General features: G+C 42.6%; 5 protein-coding genes across 5 annotated transcripts; 4 read left to right on the forward strand and 1 right to left on the reverse strand.

The window, feature by feature from the left end:
- Positions 1 to 4396: 4396 nt before the first annotated feature.
- On the forward strand, positions 4397 to 5493 carry BDB00DRAFT_547489 (uncharacterized protein). The gene has a single exon (XM_053117810.1). It carries the CDS (start codon positions 4825 to 4827, stop codon positions 5416 to 5418), a length of 594 nt encoding a protein of 197 aa, XP_052984211.1. The 5' UTR covers positions 4397 to 4824; the 3' UTR covers positions 5419 to 5493.
- Positions 5494 to 6385: 892 nt separating this feature from the next.
- BDB00DRAFT_802726 (Stc1 domain-containing protein) lies at positions 6386 to 7693 on the forward strand. The gene is made up of 6 exons (XM_053121969.1): positions 6386 to 6533; positions 6612 to 6653; positions 6754 to 6766; positions 6848 to 6975; positions 7068 to 7420; positions 7544 to 7693. Exons 1-5 carry the CDS (start codon positions 6438 to 6440, stop codon positions 7203 to 7205), a joined length of 417 nt encoding a protein of 138 aa, XP_052984212.1. The 5' UTR covers positions 6386 to 6437; the 3' UTR covers positions 7206 to 7420; positions 7544 to 7693.
- Positions 7694 to 9159: 1466 nt separating this feature from the next.
- Positions 9160 to 10571, forward strand: BDB00DRAFT_881498 (uncharacterized protein; the record flags this gene model as incomplete). Its single annotated transcript, XM_053128082.1, has 6 exons — positions 9160 to 9444; positions 9542 to 9596; positions 9708 to 9758; positions 9846 to 10018; positions 10098 to 10163; positions 10239 to 10571. 6 exons carry the CDS (start codon positions 9160 to 9162, stop codon positions 10569 to 10571), a joined length of 963 nt encoding a protein of 320 aa, XP_052984213.1.
- Positions 10572 to 10859: 288 nt separating this feature from the next.
- On the forward strand, positions 10860 to 12119 carry BDB00DRAFT_547531 (COPI associated protein-domain-containing protein). Its single transcript, XM_053117811.1, has 4 exons — positions 10860 to 11299; positions 11372 to 11479; positions 11540 to 11744; positions 11822 to 12119. Exons 1-4 carry the CDS (start codon positions 11148 to 11150, stop codon positions 11945 to 11947), a joined length of 591 nt encoding a protein of 196 aa, XP_052984214.1. The 5' UTR covers positions 10860 to 11147; the 3' UTR covers positions 11948 to 12119.
- On the reverse strand, positions 12006 to 13332 carry BDB00DRAFT_802736 (peroxisomal biogenesis factor 11-domain-containing protein). The gene is made up of 2 exons (XM_053121970.1): positions 12327 to 13332; positions 12006 to 12239 (listed from the first exon to the last, which is right to left on the reverse strand). The coding sequence occupies exons 1-2, from the start codon at positions 13306 to 13308 to the stop codon at positions 12130 to 12132; spliced, it is 1092 nt and encodes a 363-aa protein (XP_052984215.1). The 5' UTR covers positions 13309 to 13332; the 3' UTR covers positions 12006 to 12129.
- Positions 13333 to 14105: the final 773 nt, after the last annotated feature.

Consider the following 14105-nt stretch of genomic DNA (forward strand, 5'->3'; position numbering starts at 1 on the left):
CGTGTCCAACACTGCTTGTCGGTGTAACATGGCATCACCTGGGCTGGCAAGTGACGCTGTCAATTAAATTTCTTTTTTTCCTTTTTTGGATCAGCTGTCCAAGCGAACAGATAAGATATAAAAGCACTGCATGGAAATGATTTCTGCTACTTTGCTCCTCTCTCTTCCTCTCTCTCTCTTTTCTTTGAATCATGAAATCATGAAAATTGTGACCAAGATTTCGAATGCAAAAAAGTACCCGTGCACAGTGTCGACGAGTATAACGATGAATCGGGATGGCCGCGTCCAAAAGTTTGTCGTCTCAGCCAGGACTACCCGTAGCAGTAGAAGCAGTGGCAGTAGCAGCAGTGGTAGCAGTGGCAGCAGTGACAGTAGCAGCAGCAGCAGTGGTAGCGGCAGTAGCAGCAGTGGTAGCAGTGGCAGCAGTGACAGTAGCATCATTGGCAGCAGCAGTGGTAGCGGCAGTAGCAGCAGTGACAGTAGCAGCAGCAGCAGTGGCAGTAGCACCAGTGGTAGCAGTGGCATTGGCAGTAGCAGTGGTAGCGGCAGTAGCAGCAGTGGCAGTAGCAGCAGCAGCAGCAGTGGCAGCAGTAGCAGCAGCGGTATCAGTGGCATCAGCAGTGGCAGTAACAGCGGTAGCAGTGGTAGCAGCAGCGGTATGTAGTAGTAGCAGTATGTAGTTTAATAAAAAGCATTGCGCTGTATAAAATCAAAAGATACGTCGTCGTTTTTCTGCTATTACGTACGCGTGTACTGTGTGTGTGTGTGTGTGTTTGAGAAACTTAAAAATCACCAGGCCTACGAGAATTATGGTGGAGACCTGAGGCAAAGGATGTGGTTATTAGACGCTAACGTCGCTTCCCAACTGTTGTGACGTGTTGACTAATGCATTCACTGTTGACAAAGACGGTTAGAGTGTCCGATGGATACAAGGGGTTATCGTGTATACACGCTGGTTTGGGCTCGTTGCGGCCAGTAGTAGATGCATCGCTCGAGAAATCATTCCGAATGTCATGTCTAAGATGCATAAAGCTTGTTGCCGTGCTTTCCACATTAATTTACATCTTACGACGCCCAGGATAAATCAAAAAATGAACGAGGAGACGCGTTTAATACCACTACTACGTACGGAATGCCACCAACTGCAAAATCTAACGCTCAGTAGTAGGGGGGGTATTAGGATACCAAAAATCCTTGCCGAGTGTTGTTTAGCACTTAGGGATTCCTCAGGCGGAAAAAGGCTACGATACCATTCGTTATACCAAAATGTCTCCGCAGCAGAAATACTCACACCGCAGGCAACAGCAATTGGTTGTCAATAAAGCAAACTCATAAGCCTTACCAAAGAAGGGTTTTCATGGAGCGCGAAAAGCGAGGACATCTTTGTTAAGGTCATTGGCTGGTACAGTACAGGTACTCGACCGCTCACGATAAAGACCAGATGTTGGAGGTCTGACGCACGTTCATTGGTAGCCTTACGTCGAAAATTCATGTTTGCTTTCTGAGATTTTTGAATGCTCTGGAAAGCTTTCCGAGGCTTTCGAAGGCTTCAAAAAGCATCAGGTTACAACCTTTTCTCTGCCGTCCCTGCTACTGCCTACATATCTGCTGCCAGTCATCCTGTATACCCTGACTGCTATTTTCAAACTTAGAACAAAAGCTAAAGCCATCCTTGCTAATTACATGCGCTAAATATATCGAGTAGTGGATGTAAGGAGCAACTCATGCCGACAAGAGCAGCCAGGTGACGACGCGCTCTAAAATTTCTTTTAACGTCACATCGACAGGTTGTCGCTCCCTGGCGGTGCTGCTGCTCTTCTTTCTACTCCTTCTGTTCATCGACATCCTGGTTGTTGCGGCTGTGTCCCTTGACCGTCACTACCACTTCTTTCTTTGACTCGGCCGTTGTGACATATTTTGATTTTGGAAGTCAAACTTACTTGGAGTGAACTTGGTAGTGATTTCCATGTTATTGAATTGGTGCATGAAATCATAAGAGATTTTTGGTGTTACACACACTTTCGGAAATGTTCCCACTCGACTCTTGCCCCTTATGCATATGGTACACCGATAAGAGGCAAGCTTCAGTGAACAGAAAAGAACGAAACTCATCGTGATCGCCAAGTAGCGAGATGGGACGAGTGTGTGCATGGAGCTTGGAGCGTCTACAATGTGCAGGTGTTATCGGTGTGAAGCATGGCCCTTGAAAGATTGTCATCCGTTGTTCGCGATCCTTGTGCAACATCGGATGGTCAAACAGGTCAAACTGTGACGCCTACAAAAGAACTGGACTCGACTGCGCATTTCCCTTTCTCTTTCTTCTTCCTCACTGTCGAAAGATCTTTTCCACCTTTTCCACTTCATTGAACGATACCCTTTTCAGCTTCTTTATTGAAGGGTTGCCTTCTGCTACTTGATCCGAGTGGATGTACGTGCAGAATCAGTATTCGTTATTGTTTTCGGCGTACATTTGCGACTTTCATTAGGATCTTTGTGGCGCAGTGCACGAGTCGCTATTGCAGCGAGCCCTACCGTGAGCGCACTACATGCCGTAAAGTTCTTTACCGCAGTGCACTCACAAAGTAAGTATACACGTAATTCCCCCCTTGACAAACTACTCTCACCCATCTTCTTCTATTTGAGGGCTGTCTTCTACTACTTGGGTCCGAGTGGGTGTACGTGCAGAATCAGTATTCGTTATTGTTTTCGGCGTACATTTGCGACTTTCATTAGGATCTTTGTGACGCAGTGCACGAGTCGCTATTGCAGCGAGCCCTATCCGTGAGCGCACTACATGCCGTAAAGTTCTTTACCGCAGTGCACTCACAAAGTAAGTATACACGTAATTCCCCCTTGACAAACTACTCTCACCCATCTTCTTCTATTTGTAGTGATTTGTTATTGGGAGGTGTAGGTTCCTTTGGAACTGAGGCTTGAGGAGACCAAGGGAGAGCAACCTCTCCTTTGAGGAACGAAGGATTCATATACAAGCCGGTCATTTGCAAGCAACAATAAATAAACGTGTCTTCTTCTGTCTTTGTGTACAATAAATTTTATTGATTTCGTTTCTACTCTCTTGAAGAAGTGTTTCTAACTATCCTGAGCATGGGCTGATCAAATAACTCTTATAATAAATGCTTTTCGAGGAGCAGCTTGCTGCAGGAAACGAGACCAGCCAATCTCTGAAAGGAAATTATGAATTGTGCATTTGCCGGTGTGGTTCCGTGGACAGAGCGATCCATTTACTAATAATACAACCAGAAGTGCGATCTCTGGCGTGCCGTGGAGATGTTCACTTTTAAAAATTTGCCGACCACAGTGTTGTATGGCTTTATAGGAGATTTGTTTGGATTTTCATGTTTAGCTCTAGGATCGGCAGCGACACTCTATCTTATCTATGATGCTGCTGTGAAATATCATCGGGGCGGTCAAATCCAAGTGTAGTTACTATCTCCACAAGTAGAAGTAAAAGAGACTTCTTTAACACACATTGCTGAACAACCAAGCATATCAATCATTGGTCACCCAGATGTCATAATATATGTTTTAGTACATAATTATGCTCGATACTGTAATTAATTGCTGTTGTTGTACTGAAATAGCATGACCTTCCTGCGAGATTGTGGACGACTCATTCTGCTAAGCAGATATTGTTTGATTCTTGATGTGTTATATGATAATATTCATGATGATGTTTTCAGTGTTTTTCCATATATATTTTCGTATGTAGTACCATCGAGTTTTGTTAATGGCAAAACCGCCGTTATCTATATTTTGCACAGCAATAAGCAGTTTATATCGATGCTTTCAATTATTTTATGCGGATTGTATGAGAACGTGTCTGGCATTATATATTTAATTTACGTTTGCTTTTTAATTCAACTTTCGTTTAAAACTTGTGTCAGAAGCAAATCAATGTTCAATGGCAATCTTGGGAGAAATATGTTCATCTTTGCACTATTGATCTAAACTTTCAATATAAATTGCATCCAACATGTCGAGTCTGCTGATGGAAACAGACATGTAGCTGACAGCAGTCAGTAACAATTCCTAGAACCAACAATACGTCTTCCATTGATAATGCCAATCATTTTTGCGCCGCCACCTCCAGTAGCGAAAGAATGAAATGTGAACTATCCATGCCTGTATTCGGTACGCGCACGGGCAGCAGCAGCAGTAGGAGTAACCGATTACAGAATAGCTACGAATCTACGGCCTCTTATAACTGCTCGACTACAACAGCAACAACGCTAGCAATAGCATTGGTCCGTTTATAATTACAACAACCAATCTATCATACGCTGAATCCCATTCATCTACCGTTAACATCATCATCTACGCCATTGCCGCTCAAAAATTACATACTATGATGGTGGCACTGACAATTCAGACTTTGCACATTGCTTCTTTTTTGGAGCCTACTGCTATAGTGGCACCGAAGTAGTAGTAGGGCAGGAGGACGATTTACAGTATTCAATTTTGCTAAACGGCCAACGAGAGAACTCTATCACCAATGATGAAGCATCTCTGGGAATCTCGCCAACAATTCTCCAACCTAGTTAACATTATCATCACGAGGTAACAGAAGGAAGAAGAGTCAGAATCAGGGCTTTGCTCTCATCATCACCTAATGCGGATTACTATCTTGGTCAGTCTCGGGTATGTGTATATCAAATATGAGGAAAAAATCCGGCAGATAATCCTGATCAATGTTCTCTTACATCATGAACAGCAACAGCAACAATTACATGTAAACTCGGTGGTAGGCACACCATCGTCAGTGCACGTCGTAGTCAAGAAACAACAAGTGCAGCAAGAACAACAATGTATTTTCTATATCCAAATTACTGCGTTTATCCAAGCCCATCAATGGGTGCTACCGTGTCAACGAAACTGCGAAGCGGAAACCGAGCAAACGGTGATGGTGAGACTTCACGTGCGTTTGGCAGCTCATCTTTGCCGATGGATTTTCGCTGCGCCGCTGTGTCTGGCGATTATCATACAAGACTTAACCCAGCCCTACCAGTGCTGATGCGCAAAGCATTTTCTTTGATGGTGGCGGCGGCACTTTCAGTAAGACAAGGAATGCGACGTTTGATGCAGCTGATTTACGTATTATATATAATAATAAAGCAGCGCATTACGCATTTACATATTCCTACTAGTGGTACACATCATTGGCAACAGTCGGCTATATTACTAGGGGCAACAAAACGATCTAGAACTTCTGTGGTACAATCATCAATTACAGCAGTGGCATCGGACGACCCCGAAAGAAGAAGTAGGAAGAATGAGCCTTTGAGAGAGCGGGATCATGGACGACATGGAGACACGGTGCATCTTTGCTTAAAGATCCATACATGCGTTGGATGCGGGCTGTCCTTTCCACGCAAATATACCTTGCTTGCAGCGGCATGAGCGAACAAAGAAGAGCCGTAGTTGCACCACTACTACATAGCACCATCCTTTTTCACTTTCAAGTGCCAGGTGTCACATACTGCATACACATAGCAGTGCCGGTTTGTTTTTTACTATTTGTAAATCAAAATGTAGTATAAAATTTGACATCTAGTTTGTTATTTTGGTTGTACTTTCCTCATCAATCTCCGTCACTTTTACATTGATCATTTTGAATGAACATATGACTAATATAACTAGCCGAATGAGTGAAAACATTGTAAATAAACAAAGGGCATAGATGGTCCCAAACATTTGCCTGTTTCAAACAGGACAAATATCATTTAAAAGCAGTCAGTTTATTAGATCTTGGTTGTGTTAGCTCACGAATGAAGTGAACCACTGAACTACCTTCTTTCTCCATGGCTTGGTATTCCGTACGAGAGTTACGGTGTAATAGTAGCATTGTCGATAGCTAAAATAAAAGAGGACGGATATTGCTCAGAAAATCAGTGTCATTGATAAAGTTGCGAGATACGGGTGGTCTCTACGAAATCTTTTTTTTTATCAATTCATATATACTCCATGAAGAAGGGGCCCGATCCCGGAATCAATGCGATATATCAGCAGTTAGAGATTCTATCACTCTTTATTAGAATAAGAAGCCTACTATCAAAATATTACCGCGATATGCACATACACATCATAGTAGATACAGCAGCGATAAGTAGTAGCGTGAGGCAAGGGGGAGTGAAAATAGGAACTATGTGTATGAGAGATTGTTACTTCTTCACTGCAAAACTTAACTTCTATTGGACAAGTTTTGCTCTCCCAAAAAAAAAAGGATTCGCGTTTCATATTTCCTCTTCAGCCTCTTCTTCCTCTTGTTGAAGCGAGGATGCATCGACAAAGCCAACAGCAGCCACAACAGCATCAGCAACAAAGGCGGCCGCTAAGCCATAAGTATTTGAAGTTTCATATGCTAACTAATTATCTGTCGCTCTGTGACGGTGCGCTACAAAAACAATTGTCGTGGTGATATGCGCAAGAAAGATTTGGAAGCAACTAAACACTTTTTTTGGGTGGCAGGCGGACGTCCCACTTTTAAAACTTTGCAATGCGTCTTTTGCAAGGAGGTACTTTCTAATGCTCAATTCGATGAGATGTTCAAGAATTTTAAAAGTTTAAAGTAACGCGAAGAAATTTAAAATAAGGAAAAACCACTTGAGGAGTTCAGCGAAATGCAAGTTGCAAAGGTAACATTACTGTTGTTGTTAATACTAGTGTGTATTCGCGTATAGCTCAACATTAAGATTAAAAGAAACGCGACTTATAACAATAGCTACTGTTGTATAGGCCACTTTTGACTGTATGTCGTGCTACATGAATTCGACGGAACCTTAATTAGCGCAAGGGAAAAAAGCTTAAAATAACAATAATTGTATTTTAGTGCACGCGCCGGCATTGACGAATGTTGATGTTAAGCTTATTTCCTGTCTAAAATGCACGGCACCACCACGCGAAACGTTGACCTGCTGCAAATGCTCAAAGACTAAACCGTTGGACCAGTTTGCACGGGTAAAATGGTTGAGCCAAGAAAGGAGAATGACGCTCTATGATGATGAAAAAAAAAGAACAAGGATATTCACAGAATGTATGGTACACAATAGGTACAGCGACGTAACGCGGAACGTCCGCGTTGCTTAAAATGCATGAAAAAGCATAGAGACGAGGATGTGAACGACTCGGACCCGGACTACTCTTCGGATGGAAGCTCACTGTCAGAGACATGGGACGATTACTCGTGATTTGTTCTTTTTTTTTTTACCACCAACTGCTTTATAAACTTATGCTTCTTTAATAAAAAAAAGGAGCACATGAAGTGCGGCTTGCAAAACCGTCTCGTACATATACTCGTGGACACCATCGAGATGAGAAGGATGCTGCAACAGTGTGGAAAGAGGACCCATTTTTTACGGCGATGCTTTGAAGATCTATGGATGCGTGCTATGGGATAGATACTGTAAGTAGTTTAAGAATCATCTTACTTTTATACTGTTCCTTTCGCGCATGTACGAAAACATCGGTCCAAGAGTTTTTTGGTCGTGCTGCCATGGCAATGATTAGTTTAACGTTAGTTGTCAAGGCAACGCCAAGAAAATTCTTCAAAAGAAGAAGAATCCCGGGTAATTAGTTGTCGGGCGGTAGTGCCGCTTATGCTCCCGCAGGAACAGCGAAAGTAGCAGTGAATGGTAACAATTTGTGCCGATGTAACATAGCATTGTAGTAAAAAGAGAAATCGTCTATGAATAGTACATTGACGGCTGCTGCTATTTTCTTTCGGCTCTCTTTCTCTTGCTCTATTGCTGAGAATCTGCCACTATCCTCTCTGTATCTATGATTTCTGTTACCCGGTATGTTGCGCTAGTCAGGTCACGCATTTGAAGTAGAAGAAGATCGATTACGGTAAAAATCACTAAACAAAGAGAAGGATAGTGTACGTGAAAGTCATATGCATTCCAGTGAACGATTCCGTAAATAGCATTTACTGTATAAGAATAGTGGAAGCAAACGACTCCGATTTCCTTCTTAATGATGCGATTTCCGCGTTTCTAATCCGAAAGGGGTTGGGAAAGCAGAAAGAAGAAAGGGGGCGGATAAGTCATCCTGGCCACTGGCAAGAGTCGTCTCGTTCTGCTGACATGTACAAATGAGCTTTTTTTCTGAATGCGTGACGTTATCCCACGTATAGCACCCTAATCCAAACCTTGGTTTTCGACAGTGGACGAATCTTGGACAAGCATCCGGTGAACGTGACACGAGCTGCGGTGGGCGAAGCACCCAGCTCCACCAGACGTGGCAAACCGGAATCTGAAATTTGAAGTCCTTATGGGGTCAATTTTCATTTTGTGCGTCGTTCTGTTTATAGATGTACTGTACTGGCCAGCCCTTGGATAAAATATAGTATGTGAGAGAGAGAGAGAGAGAGAGAGAGAGAGATAAAGTATAAAGTACGCCTTATCGTAAATCACAGCTGCAATTCCACAAGGCTGATTCGATAGATAGAAGGCTGCACACATAGACACAGAGAGAGCCGACAGTCAGCTCTTGGGAAAACTTTAATAGAAGTTTCCTAGATACGGCTGGATTTGGCTAACCGCCAAAAGGTACCGTTTACTTTTATACTCTAGCGGCTTTTTTTTTTTTGCTGGACATCTTCTAACATTGACAAGTGCGCTTGCGAGTTTGAGAAAATATTGACACTACTTACCAGCAACAACAATCAACAGCAAGGCCAAAGAGGTGTGTGTTTCGCTTCTTGCTTGTCAGGACCAAGAACTACTTAATTTGAACAATACGATCGCCCATGATTGTCTAAAAACGAGCAAAACTGTGGCTCGTAAAATACTAAAAATAGGCATTTGTACGCCCACTTTGTGCACCCAACCCTCATCTTTATTTCGTACAAACTTTTACAGTTGCTGTAGATCCCCTTCTCTCTCTCTCTCTCTCTCTTCTCTCTCTTCTCTACACTTTTTCTATCCCCTGTAGGCTTCTTCCCCTAGATCCTCTACCTCTCTTTTGATCCTCACCCCGTAATTCACTTCCCTCTTTCCCTCTTTCTCTCTCTCTCTCTCTCTCTTTCTTTTCTCTCTAATACAATTTTGTAACCGTGAGGTGAGAGATCCTTATTCAACCAAGAAGAAGTAAAGATACCCAACAGCAAAACAGCACACCTATATACAACAACAACAACAACAAATGGCCAGCCACGAAATGGGGCACCTGCCTCTCCCACCTCAAAACACAGCACACCAACGACTGTCGTCTGAACCCAACTCACCTTGGGATTCCGTGGAGGATCTTCCAGAACCGGTCTTGCCATGGATGAAATCGGAATCTCGTCAATCGTTTGGCGCCAGCTCTCGCAGCTCTGTTGAATCAGGCAGTCTACACGTAGTAAAGCGATACCAACCTGATCCTGATGCAAAGAAGCGACAAATTTGGACTGCTCGCAAATGGTGGATTTTATTCTCTAATACACTGGTAAAACTAACATCATATGTCTTTTACCTAACAGTGACAGTGGACTAAGAGATGAATTACTGACTTTTTTTTTGCTATTCATGATTCTGATGATTAGCTGTTTTGCTATGGCCTCGGTATCTTGCTGTTGGCACTTTTGACATTCTTTAAACGTAAGCAAGCTACACAGCAATCACCATCGTATTTTGTTTAATAGAAAGCAGCACCAATAAGCGGCTTTCATCAGTTTTTTGAGACTTATGCATGCATGTTGTAAAATATAGTTTATCAACGTGCTGATGTCGTGATTGTGGGTGAACGAATGATCCTTAATCGTAAGCAAACCACCCATCGCTGGACTCTCTGTCATCAAACCGTGTATATCAAGCATACTTAGCAGATCTTTTGACATTCTTCTGTAGTAATCACTTCTACTGGAGCCATCTGCTTGTTCTCTGCGTTGCTTGGCTACATCGGTATCATGCTCAACAACCGAGCCATTCTCACAATCTACAACCTCTTCTTGTGGGTTTGCTTTGGTATGATTGCCGCTATTGGTTATGTCGCCTACCGTAAGAACAAGTGGAACATTGAGGTAAAGAACCGTTTGCTTACTATAGAAAGCGAAGTCCCGTTGTATGTACAAACTAATCCTTTCGTGTGTGCGTGAGTAGGGCAAATTGTCGTACCAATGGCATTATGATCTTACGTCCGATGGAAGATCAAGAGTCCAGGCTAATGTAAGCTAATATCCAGTCAAGCCCATGTATTGCCATGGTGTTTTCTAACCTGCCAAATCGAAATAATTGCTTTAGCTTCATTGCTGTGGATACAAGGCATTCACCGACTTCCATGAACGATCCAACAAGTGCTTCCCGCGTACGCTTTTGCCTGGCTGCAAGTTCAAGTACCAGAACTTTGTTGTCGAGACGTTAAAAATCACGTGGATTGTGGCCTTTTCTCTGATCCCGCTCCATATCTTTGTGCTCGTCTCGGCCCTTCTCTGCTCCAACCACATCAACCGCAAGTTCGGCAAGAACTTGCCTCCCAAGATCTATCGTCTGGATTACCAAGGCATTGTTGCTGGCACGCCTACGGGCAGCTCCGTCAATCTCCACAGGGATGGTTTGCAACAGAGAAACGTGTAAAAGAGAAAAAGAAAAAAAGTTAATATCGAAGGGCTGTTGTGGTCATCGTCGCACAAAACAAATTTCGACTGTCTATCTCACACTCCATTACCACCAGCACCACGTACCGCTCACCTGCTCATTCACCCAACCACTCACATCCACACGCACTTTTTATATAAGATTGTTATACGCCTACCAGCCTATTCTTTTTTTAAATTGCAATTTCCCTTTCACATCATACAGCGTGGCTTAGTATAATCATCACCATTCCAACTTTCTCAGACACACCCGCAGACCGTCTCTCGAATCCATCATGATGATAGTGATTCGGATGGAAGAGGAGGTCTTCTTTCCTATCTTTTATTTTCTTTTGTTCTATATTCTCTTTCAAAATATATATACACGATATTTATTTATACATAGCCTACTACAACCCACTCCACAAGAAGCATTTCTGTTGTTTTTACGTTTCCCAAATCGAGCAAGTGCAACAACAACAATCAGCGTCATTTGCATGAAAAAGAAAAAAGATGACAAGCTGTCCGTTATATCTCTCTTTCTCTCTTTACTTTTAGTAATCCTTCTTGAAGCAATATGCGTTTTATATCTCGAACAAAAGTCGAAAACATCCTCAGTCTAACATTGAATGGAATCAATGTTTCCTTCTGTCTTCTTGTCATTGCTGGGTGCATCTACAAATCAATACAGTCTGGGTTCTCCGAGATAGTAATATGCATTTATGGAGGGTAAACCACTGAATATATTGAGCTAGGCTACGAAACTACTTCTCTTTGGTAACCAATGCAATTTCTCATTAGTATCATAGCAGCACTACTGGTGGTCAATGAAGTCAAAGCTAGTGAGATTTCATTAACATATGCCTATTTCCTGGCTACTTACCGTGGTCGAAGCATGGTCTTTATCTTGTAAGTTTCACCTCGCAATTCGTTTCCAGCAACAATAAAATAACAGTAAAAAACAACTAGCTTTGGATGCCTTGTTCTCGATACAGCCGTCCTGAATATCGTGGCTGGAACTTTAAACTTGGCACTGGGCCTGGTGTACATGGTCATGTCATTTATCATTCCATCATTTCCACCTCCTAATCCCATATCAATCAACTGGCAAAATTGGAAAGACTTTTCAGCTGAAGGACTGGATTTGGCAAGGCCAAAACATGTTTCTGTCGAGGTAATGTACCGTTCACTGCTAAGAGCAGCAACAACAACTAGTACAATGCATCAAATATTCACACAAGATTTGAATAGAGTCACGTAGCCATCCGACTGAAATCACCTCCGCCCCCACAACCACCCCAACATCATAATAACATTCCCGATGATGATGCCACTAGCAGTAGCACCACGGTCGGTCCGTTCCGAAACCCGTATTAATCCGTTATTTCCTCCAGTTCTTCCGCAAGAATAAGAACGCTGAAATTTGTTGTTGAGTGTGTATATATTAGAAAGAAAAGAGAATAAAAGAACAAAACTTGTAGAAATACAAAAATAGGGTGATGCGGGAATATACATAGATAGATGAGGGATGTTATAGAAGGAGGACTGTTGTCTATTTGTTATGCTGCTGCGATTTTTCGCCATAATTTGTAACCTGATAAGGTTCCGCTAAAGAAACCAGACCATGCTTGGACACCACTCGCAAATGATGGTTGCCAAATGTCGCATGCTACCGAGAAACAGAAGAAAACCATTACTATCACCATTGTGTACCATATATGCTACTCCCCCTTGCATTCGCGCAAAAAGAACTTACCACAAAATACGCCATCCATGGACAATTTCACAATGGAGAGTTGTGTATTAAACATTTTCTCATCATCCACGACTTGTTTCTGGCGCAGTTGCCGAAGAGTCATCCAATTCTCGTGTACATCATGGAGAATACCGGCGAACCAACAATAACAAGCAACGACTTCGGCCTGTTTACCGAGTTTGCTCGAGACCAGACCCAGTTTATATAAGCAAAAGATATCATCGGCCACAGTGTTACCCAATTCGTTTAACAAGAAACAGCTCGCCACCAGGTCTGTCTTGTTGTTATCATAGAGGAGTTGTCGAGCAGGCGCTATAAACAGACCGAGTCGCAAGATCTTGCGCGTCATTGAGAATTGGCTGACCATGGGTGACCACGTTTTGGCATGCACGAGTTTGTAGTGAAGCAGAATCTTGAACAGGTATTGGAAAAACTTAATGCTCTTGTCTCGGCCGTCGAGTTCTTTGAGGAATTTTTGTAAGGTTTGAATAAACCGATTGAAACGTCGCGACTTTGAAAGTTGAATAGTGATACTCGTAGTAGTGGTGTCGAGTGGCATGACGAAAGGTTTCTCATTAGTCATGGTTGTAGGTGACACGCTGCGTGGTGGCGATGCAGCCGGGGTAGGGATCGAATCAAGAGGTGACAAGGTGGACATTAAGGAGAGGAGGAAAGAGAGACAAACAATGAGAAGAAGAACGAGTGGAAAGGTGTTGTTGTTGTTGTTGTTGTTGTTGGTCGTTTTGATAAACGATGGTTGTAGTTGTTGATGCTCATGTTCCGCGGAATTGGACCAATTTGTTTCGTTTAGTGCGGTGCCAATCTCGGCTGTGGCACGTTCGTCAACCGCGGGGCAACTGCAGTAGGAGCACAGAACAAGAATTGTCCAGGTGATATCTTGCTTTTGCATAATGCGCATTTCAATGTTTATTTCGTAAAAATAAAAACAAGAAGGCAGTGGTTTATCATCGTCATAAAACATGATACGATTGACTCTATATTGTTGGTCGCTGTAGTAGTAGTAATGGTGCTCTTATAGTCACTGATAAAAAAAATCTGCTGTTCCCGTTGTCATCAACAATGTTACATTCCACTTGCTCCCCCAGTAGCGAGTTCTAAAAAAAAGTGTAAATCGCACGTGGAATCACTCCGATGCTCTTGTTAAGGCAAATCAGTACAATCTATTGTCCGACAAGCGGACCACATACCATCTACGGCATGGCCTTGTGTGTATAAATGGGCTTAGGGTCCCACAAACGCGATGGAAGATGTGGATCTTTTATTGCTGTTGTGCATATGACGTTTTGTATGTCTGATTTATTAATAGATCTGTCAAGGAACAAGGAGAGCTGGCTACGTATCTTCTTCATTATTATTTACTCTCGATTACTGTAAATGCATTACTCGACTAGGATAATGAAGCCCTGTCTATATGGTGGCCCCAGATTCCAATATAACATTCACAACTCGTGATACGCTTTGATCGATATAGACCCATGTATAGAGTATCCAAACGCATATATAGCACATACACTCTCTCTACCTCAGATCTGGCTTATTGACAAATTGTCAAAACATTGTATAAAGCAGTGGTATAGTCAGCATCATACTCTCCTTAGGTAGTACGATATTATGATAATGTAACATTTTGAAGTAATTATGCACCGTCCAGGTTACATCACGCCGCGTTAAACCAAAGACCTAAACTTGCATAAATACCCATCCGGGGGCGAGAACTTTGGAGAGAAAATGAATCTGTTGATTAGTGTGACCATGAAT

Source organism: Zychaea mexicana (genome assembly GCF_025766255.1).
Source record: "Zychaea mexicana strain RSA 1403 chromosome Unknown BDB00scaffold_7, whole genome shotgun sequence".
NCBI lineage: Eukaryota > Fungi > Mucoromycota > Mucoromycetes > Mucorales > Lichtheimiaceae > Zychaea > Zychaea mexicana.